Below are 13635 nucleotides of genomic sequence, written 5' to 3'. Positions count from 1 at the left end.
AGCTACCATCAGGGGAAGGGTTTTTGCTTTCATAAAAGTGACTGAAATGGTCTCAGAGTGTTTTTAAATTCTATACAGGTGGGATCAACTGATGGTGTTACCAACAGTGAATTCTAAATGGGAAGCCTTCAGGGACTTAATCTTGGAAGCTACTAGGCTTTTCATACCAACAAAGAAATATTGTTCAAGATTTAGGCCTAAATGGATGTCAGATGAATTAATGCAGCTCATGGCAAAGAAAAAAATGCATGGGATACATATTAATTATCAGGTGACACAGAAGCCTATGGCAGATATGAGCTAGTCTATAATCAAGTCACAAAGGAGGTTAGCCAGGCAAAGGTATATTATGAGAAATCTTTTGCAAAAGATGCAAAGAAAAACAGCAAAGATTTCTTTACTTATATATACTCTAAAAGGAAGGGGGATGAATCAGATTGGTCCACTTGATGTAAATGGTTTGACTGTAGATGCTCATTCTCAGATAGCTGCCAAACTATCTGAGAATTATTTTGCATCTACATTCACACATGAGGAGTTATTCAAGAAGGAAAGGGCCAGATATTTAACAAACTCTAACAGGGAGCTAAGTGATTTTATAACTAGATAATAACTGAGACCAAAGTGGAGGAGAAATTGTTGAAGTTGAACATAATAAGAAAGGCACCTGGGTAAATGGGATACATCCAGTTATATTAAAGGAGGCGGCAAACGAAGTAAGTAAATCCTTAGCCTTATGGCTAAGGATTTACTTACTTCGTTTTTGATTATGAGAATTATGAGAATTATTTCGAATTATGAGAGCATCCTGTACTCGTGAAGTCCCCACGACTTCCCGAGTACAGGATGTACTGGAGATGTACAAATGTATCTCCAATTCACAAAGGGGGATCTAAGGGTGAGAGAGTAATTACAGACTAGTTAGTTTAACTTCTGTTCCAGGAAAAATAATGGAGTCACTGATTACGGAAGCAATGCAGGATCATCTAGACAAGACTGCAGTTATAGTTCAGACACAAGGGGAAGTCTTGTCTGACAAATTTGATTGGATACTATGATGTGGTCACAAAAGAATTGGATACAAAGAATAATTTTGATATCATATACTTGGATTTTAGCAAAGCTTTTGATACTGTGGCACATGGAAGACTACTGTACAAATTGGAGCAGTATGGCATTAAGGGCAAGTTGCTACAATGGATAAAAGGATAGTTGAGTGGGAGAAGACAGAGAGTGGTTATCAGTGGACACTACTCCTCATGGACTAATGTTATTATAGGAGTCCCCCAAGGTTCAGTGTTGGGCCCATTCTTGTTTTCAGTATTTATCAATAATATTGATGAAGGTATATCAGGGTTAATGTCTAAGTTTGCAGACGATACAAAGGTTGGCAGGGTTTTTAATGACAGTAATGATAGTATGCTACTGCAACAGGATCTGGAAAAGTTGAGCAGATGGGCTGAGAGGTGGCAACTGAAGTTTAACATTGACAAATGTAAAGTACTCCATGTAGGTAGCAGTAACCCTCAGAATAACATATCAAATGGGTGGTACTACATTCAGGGTAGTGGAGAATGAAAAGGACCTAGGCGTAATTGCACAGTCAGATATGAAGTTTTCTGAGCAGTGCAAAAAGGCTGCAAGAGTAGCTCATGGTGTCTTGTCAATGATATACAGGAAATTTGCTAGCAGGGATAAGGGGATGATTCTCCCCATGTATAAGGCAGTGGTCAGGCCACACCTTGAGTATTGTATACAGGTCTGAAAGCCTCATTTTAGGAAAGATGTAGAGCTGCTGGAACAGATAGGTGTATAAAGTCTTGAATGGTTTGAGCATGCTCAATGCTGATGGGATTCTTCCTCTTGCTCAGAATAATCGCCTGAGAGGGCATAAATTGAAATTGAGGAAAGACAGTTGTAGGATAGATGTGCGGAAATTTGCCTTTAACGAGAAGATGGTTGATTACTGTAACAAACTTTCATCTGTCGTAGCAGTTGACAGCTTAAATAGATTCAAAGGCGGAAGTCTGGGTGCGAGGTTAGCCTGTGCGGACATAGCTCCTTGAAGCTCTTGAAACAGAGAAGTTTTTCCTGATTTATTTTCTGATTTATTAGTTTAAATTGTCATATTAACTTATTTTCTAGAGTAGCTTTATATTCCTAGTTAGGATACTTAGTTTAAAGTTTAACTTAGACAGAGATTTTGTAGATATTACTTAGTATCGGTAACGGTATCAAATCCACGTGTCACAAATTGAACGAGAGGTCTTTTTTTTTTTTAACCAAATTTAGTCGATTTATTAACCAATTGTTATATAAAATTATCTTCTATAAGTAGATTATAGACCTAGTCAGGATCCTTAGTTTATTCTAAATTGAGATAGCGGGATTTGGAAGCTAATCAATACTTACGAGTCCGTCGAAGTACCGTTCGAGAATTCCCGCCATTTTTACACGATAGCATGAGCTTGGTGTAGTATAGTGCATAATATAATATTGTCAATTAATCAGTAAATCTATTAATCTTGATAAACTTTATTGTCAATTAAATTGTATTTTTAACTCTATATATATATAACGACTTAATCGTAACAAATAATTAATACATAACTATAGTGGTACACGTGATACGGAAGTTGTATAAAGGGAACTCGTAGAAAACACTAGATACCGAAAAAATATATATATATAACATAACTGTTTTGGGATATAACTTAAGGATTTAATTTTTGTTTTGAAATTTTATTGAATTAAATCGGAATCATGACTCTGACTAGAGCAGCAAAGCAAAAGGCTCAAGCTAATGGGAGTGCTGTGGTTCAGGGGAGAACTGAGGGGGGCAGTTGCCCTCTGAATCACAGTCTTTTAAAATGCACTGTTTGCTTGATGTTTGCGGAGCAGTCGGGTACGGGACATGATACTGCCAAGGGGGATGGCTTTGTGTGTGTACGATGTAAGGAGTGCAAGGAAATCAGGCGACAACTCAGCGTTGTTATGGGCCTTTATGAGAGCTTGAAGGACAGGGTGGATGCCCTCAAAGGAAATAAATTGAGGAGCCCATCAAGCTCTCAGCTGCCCACATCAACGCCAGAGCTTGCACTTGGTCATCAGGCAACACAGAGGCAACCCCCTAGGCAGAATGCGCTGGTCCCACAGGAACTAGTAGTTGTTGGTGACTCTATTGTCAGGGAAACGGGGAACATGCTTTGTAAAAAGGATAGGTGGAATAGGACCAGGGTATGTCTGCCAGGGGCAAAGGTTGATGACGTTGTAGAGCGGATATCATCTTTTAAGGGCACAAAAGGTGATATAGTTGTACACGTTGGCACTAATGATATTAAGAGTAGGAGACCGGCGGAATTAATTAGCAAGTACAGGTCAGTGTTGAAAAAAAGCCGTGAATTAGGGTTGAATTTGAAAGTGTCTGCAATTCTGCCCAGACACGATAGGAGGGAGTATATGATGAGAGCCTTGTCGATCAATTCGGCCCTGGAGGGATTGTGCAAGGCTCAAGGGGTAGAATTTTTTTCAGCCTGGACTGTACTTGTTAACAGGAGAGATTGCTTCTACAGGGATGGGATACACTTAAATAGAAAGGATGCAAGAATTTTTGCTGATGCTATCGAGGCAGTGTTAGGTGGGTCGGAAAACTGCTAGTTGGGGGGGATACAAGGACTAATAGATTAACAGTAGCCACTGGCAGAGGTGGAAGTGATTCTTGCACTGCTTCTATTGAAATGAGCTAGGCATAATCCTTATGGGTTTTGATAATTAACTATATAATATCGGTGTAAATACACCATAGTTAACCCATATATTTGAGCTACGATTGTAGCGTAGAAGGCATCATTTAAATTGTATCTCATAATGTGGTTGCCTTCACAACAAGATAGCTACTATTGAATTACTTCAAATAAATAACGCTTCCTTAGTAGAGAAGACTACTGTTATTTATTTTCAGCGTACCACCACCCAGACGATCGTTTCGAAGCTTTTTGGCTTCGTCATCAGTGGGCGGGTAGGTAATACAATATGCCATCTCAGTTGCGAAGTTTTATCCACATTATGAGAGATGCCAGAAGGGTGTGGTGGTAATGTATTTGAATTCTGGCATCTTCTGGCACCCTTCTGGCATCTCTCATAACGTGGATATAACTTCGCAACTGAGATGGCATATTGTATTACCTACCCACCCACTGATGACGAAGCCAAAAAGCTTCGAAACGATCATCTGGGTGGTGGTACGCTGAAAATAAATAACAGTAGTCTTCTCTACTAGAGAAGCGTTATTTATTTGAAGTAATTCAATAGTAGCTATCTTGTTGTGAAGGCAACCACATTATGAGATACAATTTAAACGATGCCTTCTACGCTACAATCGTAGCTCAAATATATGGGTTAACTATGGTGTATTTACACCGATATTATATAATTGAAATAAGCAGAAGCCTGAAAAACAAGATGCAGGATATTTCAGAGACTGCTGGGAGCCATTGCGGTACAAGTAAACACATGGGTTGTGTTAGGGTAGCTAAGAATAGAAACAGGTGCATGTATACCTGCGTGTACACCAATGCTAGGAGTTTGGTAAATAAATTTGATGAATTTGAGGTATTGCTCAAAACATCAAAGGCAGATATTGTTGGGATATCAGAGACGTGGTGTCACACAGATATAAGTAATGCGGAACTGGAATTTGGGGAATACAATGTGTATAGAAAGGATAGACAGGACAGGAGGGGAGGAGGGGTTATGCTATTAATTAAGAAACACATAAAGTCCAAGGAAGTGAAGCCAGTCGACATCGATGGCCAGGGCAGTGTCGAGTCAGTTTGGTGTGACATAAGCATAGGGAAATCAAAATTGAGAGTAGGAGTGTGCTATAGGCCTAATGACTCTGATGAGTATAATAAGATATTGTACAGGGAAATAGAGTGGGCCAGTAAATCAGAGAGTCTTATAATGGGGGATTTTAATTTCCCAGATATTGACTGGAATTTGTGGGTTGGTCACTCACACACTAGCAAGGCTTTTGTGGATTTATTGGATGATTGTTTTCTGCATCAGCATGTTCGTGAGGCAACAAGAGGGAGCAATACTCTTGATCTGATTATCAGTAGTGATTCTTCAGGCATTAAAAATCTGCAGATAAATGAACCACTAGGTGGCAGTGATCACAGTGTGTTGAAGTGGGATTTACTCAAGGAGGTAACTACCATCAGAGGTAAAGGGAAGGGTTTTTGTTTTCGTAAAGGCGACTATGATGGTCTGAGACAGTATTTAAATTCTATACAGTGGGACCAACTGATGATGTTACCAACAGCAAACTCAAAATGGGAAGCATTCAAGGAACTAATCTTGGAGGCTACCAGGCTTTACATACCAACTAAGAAATATTGTTCAAGTTTTAGGCCTAAATGGTTGTCAGATGAACTAATGAGACATGTGGCAGAGAAGAAAAATGCATGGGATACATACAAATTAATGGGTGACATGGAAGCCTATGATAGATATAAGTTGGTCTGTAACCAAGTCACAAAGGAGATTAGACAGGCAAAGGCAGACTACGAAAAATCCTTGGCAAAGGATGCAAGGAAAAACAGAAAAGAGTTCTTTACATATTTAAACTCGAGAAGGAAAGGGATGAATCAGATTGGTCCACTGGATATTGATGGTTCAACAGTTGAGGATCCTGCTCAGGTGGCTAACAATCTAAACGAGTATTTTGCATCTACATTCACGCATGAGGAGTTATTCAGGAAGGAGAATGATGTAGGTAAAGTAAACATTGGCAGTGAGCTGGATGATTTTGTAATAACTGAGAGGAAAGTGGAGGAGAGATTGTTGAGGATAAACATAAAAAAGGCACCTGGGGTGGATGGGATCTATCCAGTTATATTAAAGGAGGCAGCAAAGGAAGTAAGCAAACCCCTAGCCATAATTATGAGAGCTTCTTTGGACTCAGGGGAGGTACCCATAGACTGGAGATGTGCAAATGTAACCCCAATTCACAAAGGAGGATCAAAGGCTGACACAAGTAATTATAGACCTGTTAGTTTAACTTCTGTTCCAGGTAAGTTAATGGAGGCACTGGTTAAAGAAGCATTGCAGGATCATCTAGACAAGAATTCAGTTATAGCTCAGACGCAGCATGGTTTTGTTAAGGGCAGGTCTTGCCTGACCAATTTGATTGGATACTATGATGTAGTCACAAAAGAACTGGATGCAGGGAATAACTTTGATATTATATATTTGGATCTTAGAAAGGCTTTTGATACTGTTGCACATGGAAAACTGCTGCACAAATTGGAGCAGTGTGGCATTGGAGGCAAATTTCTGCTATGGATAAGGGGATGGTTGAGTGGCAGAAGACAGAGAGTGGTAATCAATGGACACTGCTCAACGTGGACTGATGTTATTAGTGGAGTTCCTCAGGGTTCAGTGTTGGGTCCGTTGTTGTTTTCGGTGTTTATGAATGATATTGATGATGGGATATCAAGTTTAATGTCCAAGTTTGCAGATGATACAAAGGTTGGCAGGGTTGTTAAGGACACCACTGACGCTATGCTGCTGCTGCAACAGGATCTGGAAAGGTTGAACAGATGGGCTGAGAGGTGGCAAATGAAGTTTAACATTGACAAATGTAAAGTACTACATATGGGAAACAGTAACCCCAGAGCAATGTATCAACTCTGCGGTACTACACTGACAGTGGTGGAGAATGAAAAGGACCTGGGGGTAATTGTGCAGGCAGATATCAAGTTCTCTGAGCAGTGCAGACGAGCTGCAAGAGTAGCTCATGGTGTCTTGTCAATGATATACAGGAATTTTTCTAGCAGGGATAAGGAGGTGATTATTCCCTTGTATAAGGCATTGGTTAGGCCACATCTTGAGTACTGTATACAGGTCTGGAGGCCTCATTTCAAGAAGGATGTAGAGCTGCTGGAACGGGTACAGAGAAGGGCAACAAGATTAGTGAATGGAACAAAGGGTTGCTCTTACGAAGAAAGGCTTAAGTTTTGCAAATTACAGAGTCTGGAGACTAGGCACCGGCGAGGTGATCTGATAGAGGTGTATAAGGCTTTGAATGGTTTGAGCATGCTCAATGCCAATGGGATTCTTCATCTTGCTCAGAATAATCAGCTCAGAGGGCATAAATTCAAATTGAGGAAGGATGGATGTCGGATAGATGTGCGGAAATTTGCCTTTGGCCAGCGGGTGGTTGGTTGGTGGAACTGACTTCCATCACTTGTTGAAGTTGATAGCCTAAACAAATTTAAGGCTCAACTGGACAGGTATTTCGAGTGAACGGAGGGGTGAAATGGGAGTGGTGTGTTTTTTTTTTTTTTTTTTTGGCTGATGCTGCATAAGCTTGCTTTCTTGCATCATATGCCTCTACTAATGCTAATGCTAACTAGATAAACATTTGGAGCGAGTGGATGAGTGAAATGAGAATGGGGTTTTGTTTTTTACTGATGCTATATAAGCTTGCTTTCTTGCATCATGTGCCTTTAGTAATCCTAAATGCTTAAGTACAGAGAAGGGCAATGAGATTGGTGAGTGGAACAAAGGGTTGGTATTACCAAGAAAGGCTAAGTTGTAGAAATTGCAATGTCTGGAGAGTAGGCACCTGCAAGGTGATCTGATTGAGGTGTATAAGGGCTTTGAATGGTCTGAGAAAGTTCAAATCTGATGGAATTCTTCCTATTGCTCAGGTTACTCACCTAAGGGGGCATAAATTCAAATTGAAGAAGGATAATTGTAGAATAGATTCCCAGAAATTCATCTTTAGCCAGTGGGTAGTTGATAGTTGGAACAAACTTCCATCTGTCATTGTAGAGGTTGATAGCTTAAATAGATATAAGGTAGAACTAGATAAACATTTGGAGTGAATGGATGGGTGAAATGGGGTGGTTTTTTTTTTTTTTTTTTTTGGGCTAATGCTATATAAGCTTGTTTTCTTGCATCATATGCCCTACCAATGCTAACTTAGACTGCATTTTGCTGCATTAAAACTTAGCTGCCACTTTTTTGACCATTCTTGAAGCCTGTTCAAGTCATCCTGAAGGAGTGATGCTTTGCATTGATCATTAACAACTCTCCCAATCTTTGTGTTGTCTGGAATTTTTGACATTACTCTCTTTATCACCTTTGTCAATGTCATTTATATAAATCAGTAACAACAGTGGTCCAAGACCCAATCCTTTGGGGACACCATTTCTGATTTTACACCAATATGAAGAATATCTATTAATCAAAATCCTCTGCCCTGTGGCCATCCTGCAATCCAACCTAGAATCTTTGCAATAATTCCATGTTCCAGCTTGAGAAGACTGTGATTCAAGCCTGCGTGACTGCCAAATGTGGTTAATGACTATATTCATTGTTGAAATGATTAATTGTAAGCTCCTCTTGCATAGTGATTGTGTTGTATATAAAGAGAATTTTTTTTTTATGAAGAAATTGGTATCAGTCACATTCCAGGAGAGTGGCACCCTTTCATAGACAGTTCATGTAAAAGTTTGGAAGCCATGTTGCTTCATGCACCCATTGATTCTTTTTGGACACTGTGTTCATATTACAGAAATGTGAAGCATGTATTAAAGAAAATGAAGTATGACCAGTATAGAAGGAATGTCTGTTGAGACTTCAAGGTTCTAGGATTCCTTCTGCATTTTCAATATGGTTTCAGTAAGTTCCCTTGCTTTCTCTGCCTCTGCTACAGCAATACTATAGATCCCCAATGTTATAGTGGAGAAAAGAATGGTCTGCCAGAATTGACTTGCAGCTGGGTACACACAGTGTAGTAAACTGTCCCTTGGTTCCATGAAACAGTCTTGCTTCCACTTCTCCCTATCATGCTGTGACTGGTCATACAGTTTATTAAAGCATTGGATCCTCAAGGTGACACCTTCAAGTATATACACTCTTGTTTCCATGTTTCTGATACAAAAAGGAAAGGTGGTGTATTTATTGATCCACAACTAAGCAATTGTTGGCTTCACAAGAATTGAAAGACAAAATGACTGATTTTGAGTGAAATACCTTCAGTTATTTTATCTTGTAGTGAATGTCTTTCTTGGTAACGTTAAGAATGTTACAAAATATATTAAGTATATTATAATAATTGTAATATACTTAATTATGTAGTAAAATTAAGGATATTATAAAGAACAAGTTGATTGAAGATTATGGAAAAATGGGATGCAGAATGTCAATCAAGCTCTATCACTTTCACCTGGATTTTTTCACCCCAGTTCTGGGTGATGTTAATAAAGAGCATAAAGAGAAATTCCACCAAGACATACAGTCAATGAAGAAGAGCTACCAAGGGAAGCTAAATGATGGGCAATTATATCTGGTTTTTGGTTCAGGATAATTGCGCTGACCACAAAAGGCAAATTGTACATTTGTCAAAAGGAAATTTTATTTTATTAACGTGAGGAGGGGCTCTATTTTAATTTGTGATTTTTTTGTAAGTGTAATGCTAATAAATCTAATATAGTATTAATGCATATTTACTTTCCTAATAATAATGGGTTGTTTTTTTTTCAAACACTGGATATTATGTATTAGCTAATGAAAATAGAAAATTATCCCTGAATACTTAGCCTTTATGCATAAAACCTTCAAAAATCTGAATTTTCAAAAATTCAGAATCCAGCCATGAATCTTTATGGATGCTGGATTTATGAGGTTTTAATGTATCTATCTGTGATAGTTGCTTGAACCACATCCCCATTATTCTCTGTTATGCTGTTCTTTAACCTTCAGGGCATTTACATCAAGGCCTTTTGTCCCTCCAAGGATGAAAGGTCTTGTCTGCCTCAAAAAAAAAAAAAAAAACATTTAAGCACTTAAAGAAGTTAACATATTACAGAATTTTTCCTTTTTTTTTTTTTTTTTTTTTCTGTAAAATAAAAATAATTTTATTTAATATCCAGACCTTTTTCATATACTCTTTTCGGGCTCCAACCCATGCATGGCTAAAGTATTACAGGTTCTTATGCCTCTTATGTTTGTAAAAAAATTTTACTCATTGTACTGATATGTGTGTAGTTGTATTCTCATATAATTTATTAATATTGTTGCAGAATGAAAGAAGATTATTTACTTTCTACCTCCCAAAATGCTTTATAATTGGATTGCTGTGGTTGGCAGCTTTTACTCTTGCTTCATGGCAGAAATACAATGAATTACAAGATCCTACTTATAATTACAAGGTTGACACTGGTCATTTTATGGTGAGTACTGTGAAAAAAAGTCCCTGCCTCACTGTGTATGTACTAAATATTTTCGACAAACCATTTAATAGCAAATGTGTAAAGAAAGCTGCTGCTTATTTGTAACAAAATGAATTTTGATTTCTAGGAAAAGAGTTTTGAGAAAGAAGGTGAGAATAGTTTTCAAAGGCACATCCAAAACAAGAAATATGACTTTGACTTGTGTGTAATAAATACAGTTGAACTTGGTTATAACGAGCATCAAGTGACTGACAAAATTTCCTCGTTATAACCGTTACTCGCTATATCAGTGATAGTGGAGATGGGGAAACCCCTGGGGCCATTAAACAATGAACACTTTATATCAGTGATAAGTTAAACCTAGCTCCTATTTTTTTAAATTCTCAATAACTTGATAAAAAGATAGATTCAAAAAACAAAAGAAATATTAGAGAGAAAAAAATAATATATAAGTATATACCTACATATTATTTGTATTAATATGCTTGTTGTTGTTGTTATTTGGTTTTAAGGAGCATTAGCAACTAAGGCCATATTGCTCCGGGATATGCAGTGTTCATTCCCTGACCTTTCCGCATCCTCCATATTTGGTGGTGACGGGCTCGAACCCCGGTCTAATCAAGAAGTAATATGTTTGTACAAACTACAATACACTTAATATTAAACACAATTTATTTGTCTGTAATTTTAAAACCATACACTTAATACTAAACACAATTTATTTCTCTGTAATTAAAAACAATTTCAATTTATTAGTCTTTATTTATGAATCTTAAAGGGCGCCTCCGTGGGCAGGTGCAGTAGTGCATAGCACACACTTCTTGATTAGACTGGGGTTCGAGCCCGTACCCACCAAATACGGAGGATGCGGCAGGTCAGGGAATGACCACTGCATATTCCCAGCCCAGATAAAGAGTGAGGGTTGGTGTCAGGAAGGGCATCCAGTCGTAAAAATTGCATGCCAAAACAATAAAAACACTGATTCCATATAATAATGGGAAAAAGGCAAGGACAAAAAAAAAAAAAAAAAAAACTTTATGAATCTTAAAGCTGATGTTTGTTTTAAATATTTCACTTTGATATTTCTTAAGTTTCCCCTAAAAACACTCAATGCGTTAAAAGTCTCATTACTTTCCTCAGTTCCTTAAAAAAAATTGACTTGTCCATTGCTCCTTAAGCTTGTGAGATTGCCGGCACTGATTTTGATTCACTTTCTATTGTCATCATATCATCATCGTCTTTGTTAAGCACAACATCTACAATGTCACTCTCCATAGGAAGACCACTAGTTAATAAGTTGTCATTGACTTCTACAAATTTATCAATGTTATCTGTATTAAAACCTATAACATTGTTACGTAGCAACCATTCAGATAATGGTAAGTTGTTTTCTTCATTTCCACTTCTTCATCTACAATTGAAATTTCATTTGAATTTAATTTTGATTTCTTGATGCAATTCGATATGGTTGTCAAAGTAACATTGTTCCATGCATCATTCAATAAATTTATAGCATCCAATATTGATATAGACTCGGTAAGTTTCTGTTCTCTTTGACTAATCAGGTGTAGAACTAGAAATCTTTTATAAAATCCTTTCAAACTCTTGATTATACCTATGTCCATTGGTCGTAAAATTGATGTCCCATTGGGAGGCAGAAACACTAGCTTAATGTTGGACAAATTTTGAATCTGGAAATGTGCAGGACAGTTATCAACTAACAATAAAATATTTTTCTTCTGTTTGAATAGCTCCTTATTCCAGTCATTTACGTATTGCCGAAAAATATCTGAAGTCATCCAAGCTTTCTTGTTTGCAGTGTAATTCACAGGAAGTTTCTTTATGTTTTTTAAACATCAAGGTTTTAACGATTTTTCGATAACAAAGTTTTTTTATCAGTTCTGGTCATATTTGCGCATACGAGCACTGTCAAGCGAACCTTTGATTTTTTTCCACCAACATATTTTTTCCCTTTGAATTTAAATGTATTATTAGGTGTCAAATTGTAAAAAAAAAGTCCTGTTTTGTCGACATTGTATAGTAGTAGTAGTAGTAATAGAGGCATGTGATGCAAGAAAGCAAGCATAGGAGCTTATGTAGCATCAGCCAAAAAAAAAAAACAATTTCACACAACCATTCCCTCTAAAAGTTTGTCCAGTTCCTCCTTGAATTTATTTAAACTATCAACTTCCACAATGACAGATGGAAGTTTGTTCCAGCAATTAACCACTTGCTGGCTAAGGGCAAATTTCTGCCCATCTATTCTACAACTGTTTCCTCATTTTGAATTTATGTCCCATCAGGTTCGTAATCTGAGCAAGTGGAAGAATCCCATCAGAATTCAGCGTGCTCAACCCATTCAAAGCCTTATACACCTCAGTCAGATCATCTCGCAGGTGCTTAGTCTCCAGCAACTGCAATTTGCAGAACTTAAGCCTTTCTTCGTAAGAGAACCCCTTCATTCCCCTCACCAATCCTGTTGCCCTTCTCTGTATGTGCTATAGCAATTTTATATCCTTCCTAAAATGAGGCCTCCAGACACAGTACTCAAGGAGTGGCCTGACCATTGCCTCATACAATGGGATAATCACCTCCTTTTCCCTGCTAGCAAAATTCCTGTATATCATTGAGAATACCCCATGAGCTGCTCTGGCAGCCTGTCTGCGTTGCTCAGAAAACTTCATATCTGACTACACAATTGCTCCCAGGTCTTTTTCATTTTCTAATATCCTAAGTGTAGTACCACACAGTTGGTACGTTTCCCTTGGGTTCTTGCTACCCATATGCAGTACTTTGCATTTGTCAATGTTAAACTTCAGTTGCCGCTTCTCAGCCCATCTGCCCAAGTTTTTTAGATCCTGTTGCAGTAACACGGGTCAGCAACCTTGGCTCATGAGTCACATGCAGCTCTTTAACTTTTAGCCCACATGAAGCAAAACTTGAAATGGAGTTAGAGGACTTAAAAATCAAGGACGTGGAGTGCAAGACTAAAATGCCTTAAAACTGAAATTGAGGATTTGTAGAGGCAAAAGGCTGCCCTTGCAATGCTACATAAATGGATGCCAGTAGATGAGTTTAAAAAGTAAGACCAAATTGTGTTCGATGCGTAGTGTAGCTTACCAGACACATATATAAATTTGAAAATATTTGCGTTTTGAATTCTCAGTTTTTGGTTCGACGAATTTCTGCAGGCAAATATTTTCGAACATGAACTATATTAAAAATAACTCAAGAAACCATCTGAACAATTCGAGTCTCTCAGCATACTTAAAGATGAAAATTACAGCATACTTCCCTGATGTTGAGAGACTCGCTCAAGAAGCAAAAGTCACATTAATTAGAAATATTATTAATAAATAATATTTCAAAAAATATATATTTTTAATAAAAC

The 13635-nt window shown here is 37.7% G+C and overlaps 1 protein-coding gene across 1 annotated transcript in view; it reads left to right on the top strand.

The window, feature by feature from the left end:
- The window catches only part of LOC150091460 (transmembrane protein 181), a 162872-nt gene that overhangs the window by 100761 nt on the left and 48476 nt on the right, over positions 1-13635 (top strand). Inside the window, exon 10 of the mRNA XM_090368503.1 lies at positions 10095-10244. Within this exon, the coding sequence (XP_090224629.1) occupies positions 10095-10244 (150 nt within the window). The remainder of the gene's footprint in view (positions 1-10094; positions 10245-13635) is intronic.

This window comes from Mastigoproctus giganteus, chromosome 1 (genome assembly GCF_048544385.1).
Source record: "Mastigoproctus giganteus isolate SK-2022 chromosome 1, ASM4854438v1, whole genome shotgun sequence".
In the NCBI taxonomy this organism is placed as follows: Eukaryota; Metazoa; Arthropoda; class Arachnida; order Uropygi; family Thelyphonidae; genus Mastigoproctus; species Mastigoproctus giganteus.
Note: the sequence above shows the minus strand (reverse complement) of the source record. Positions and strands in the feature narration are given on the sequence as shown.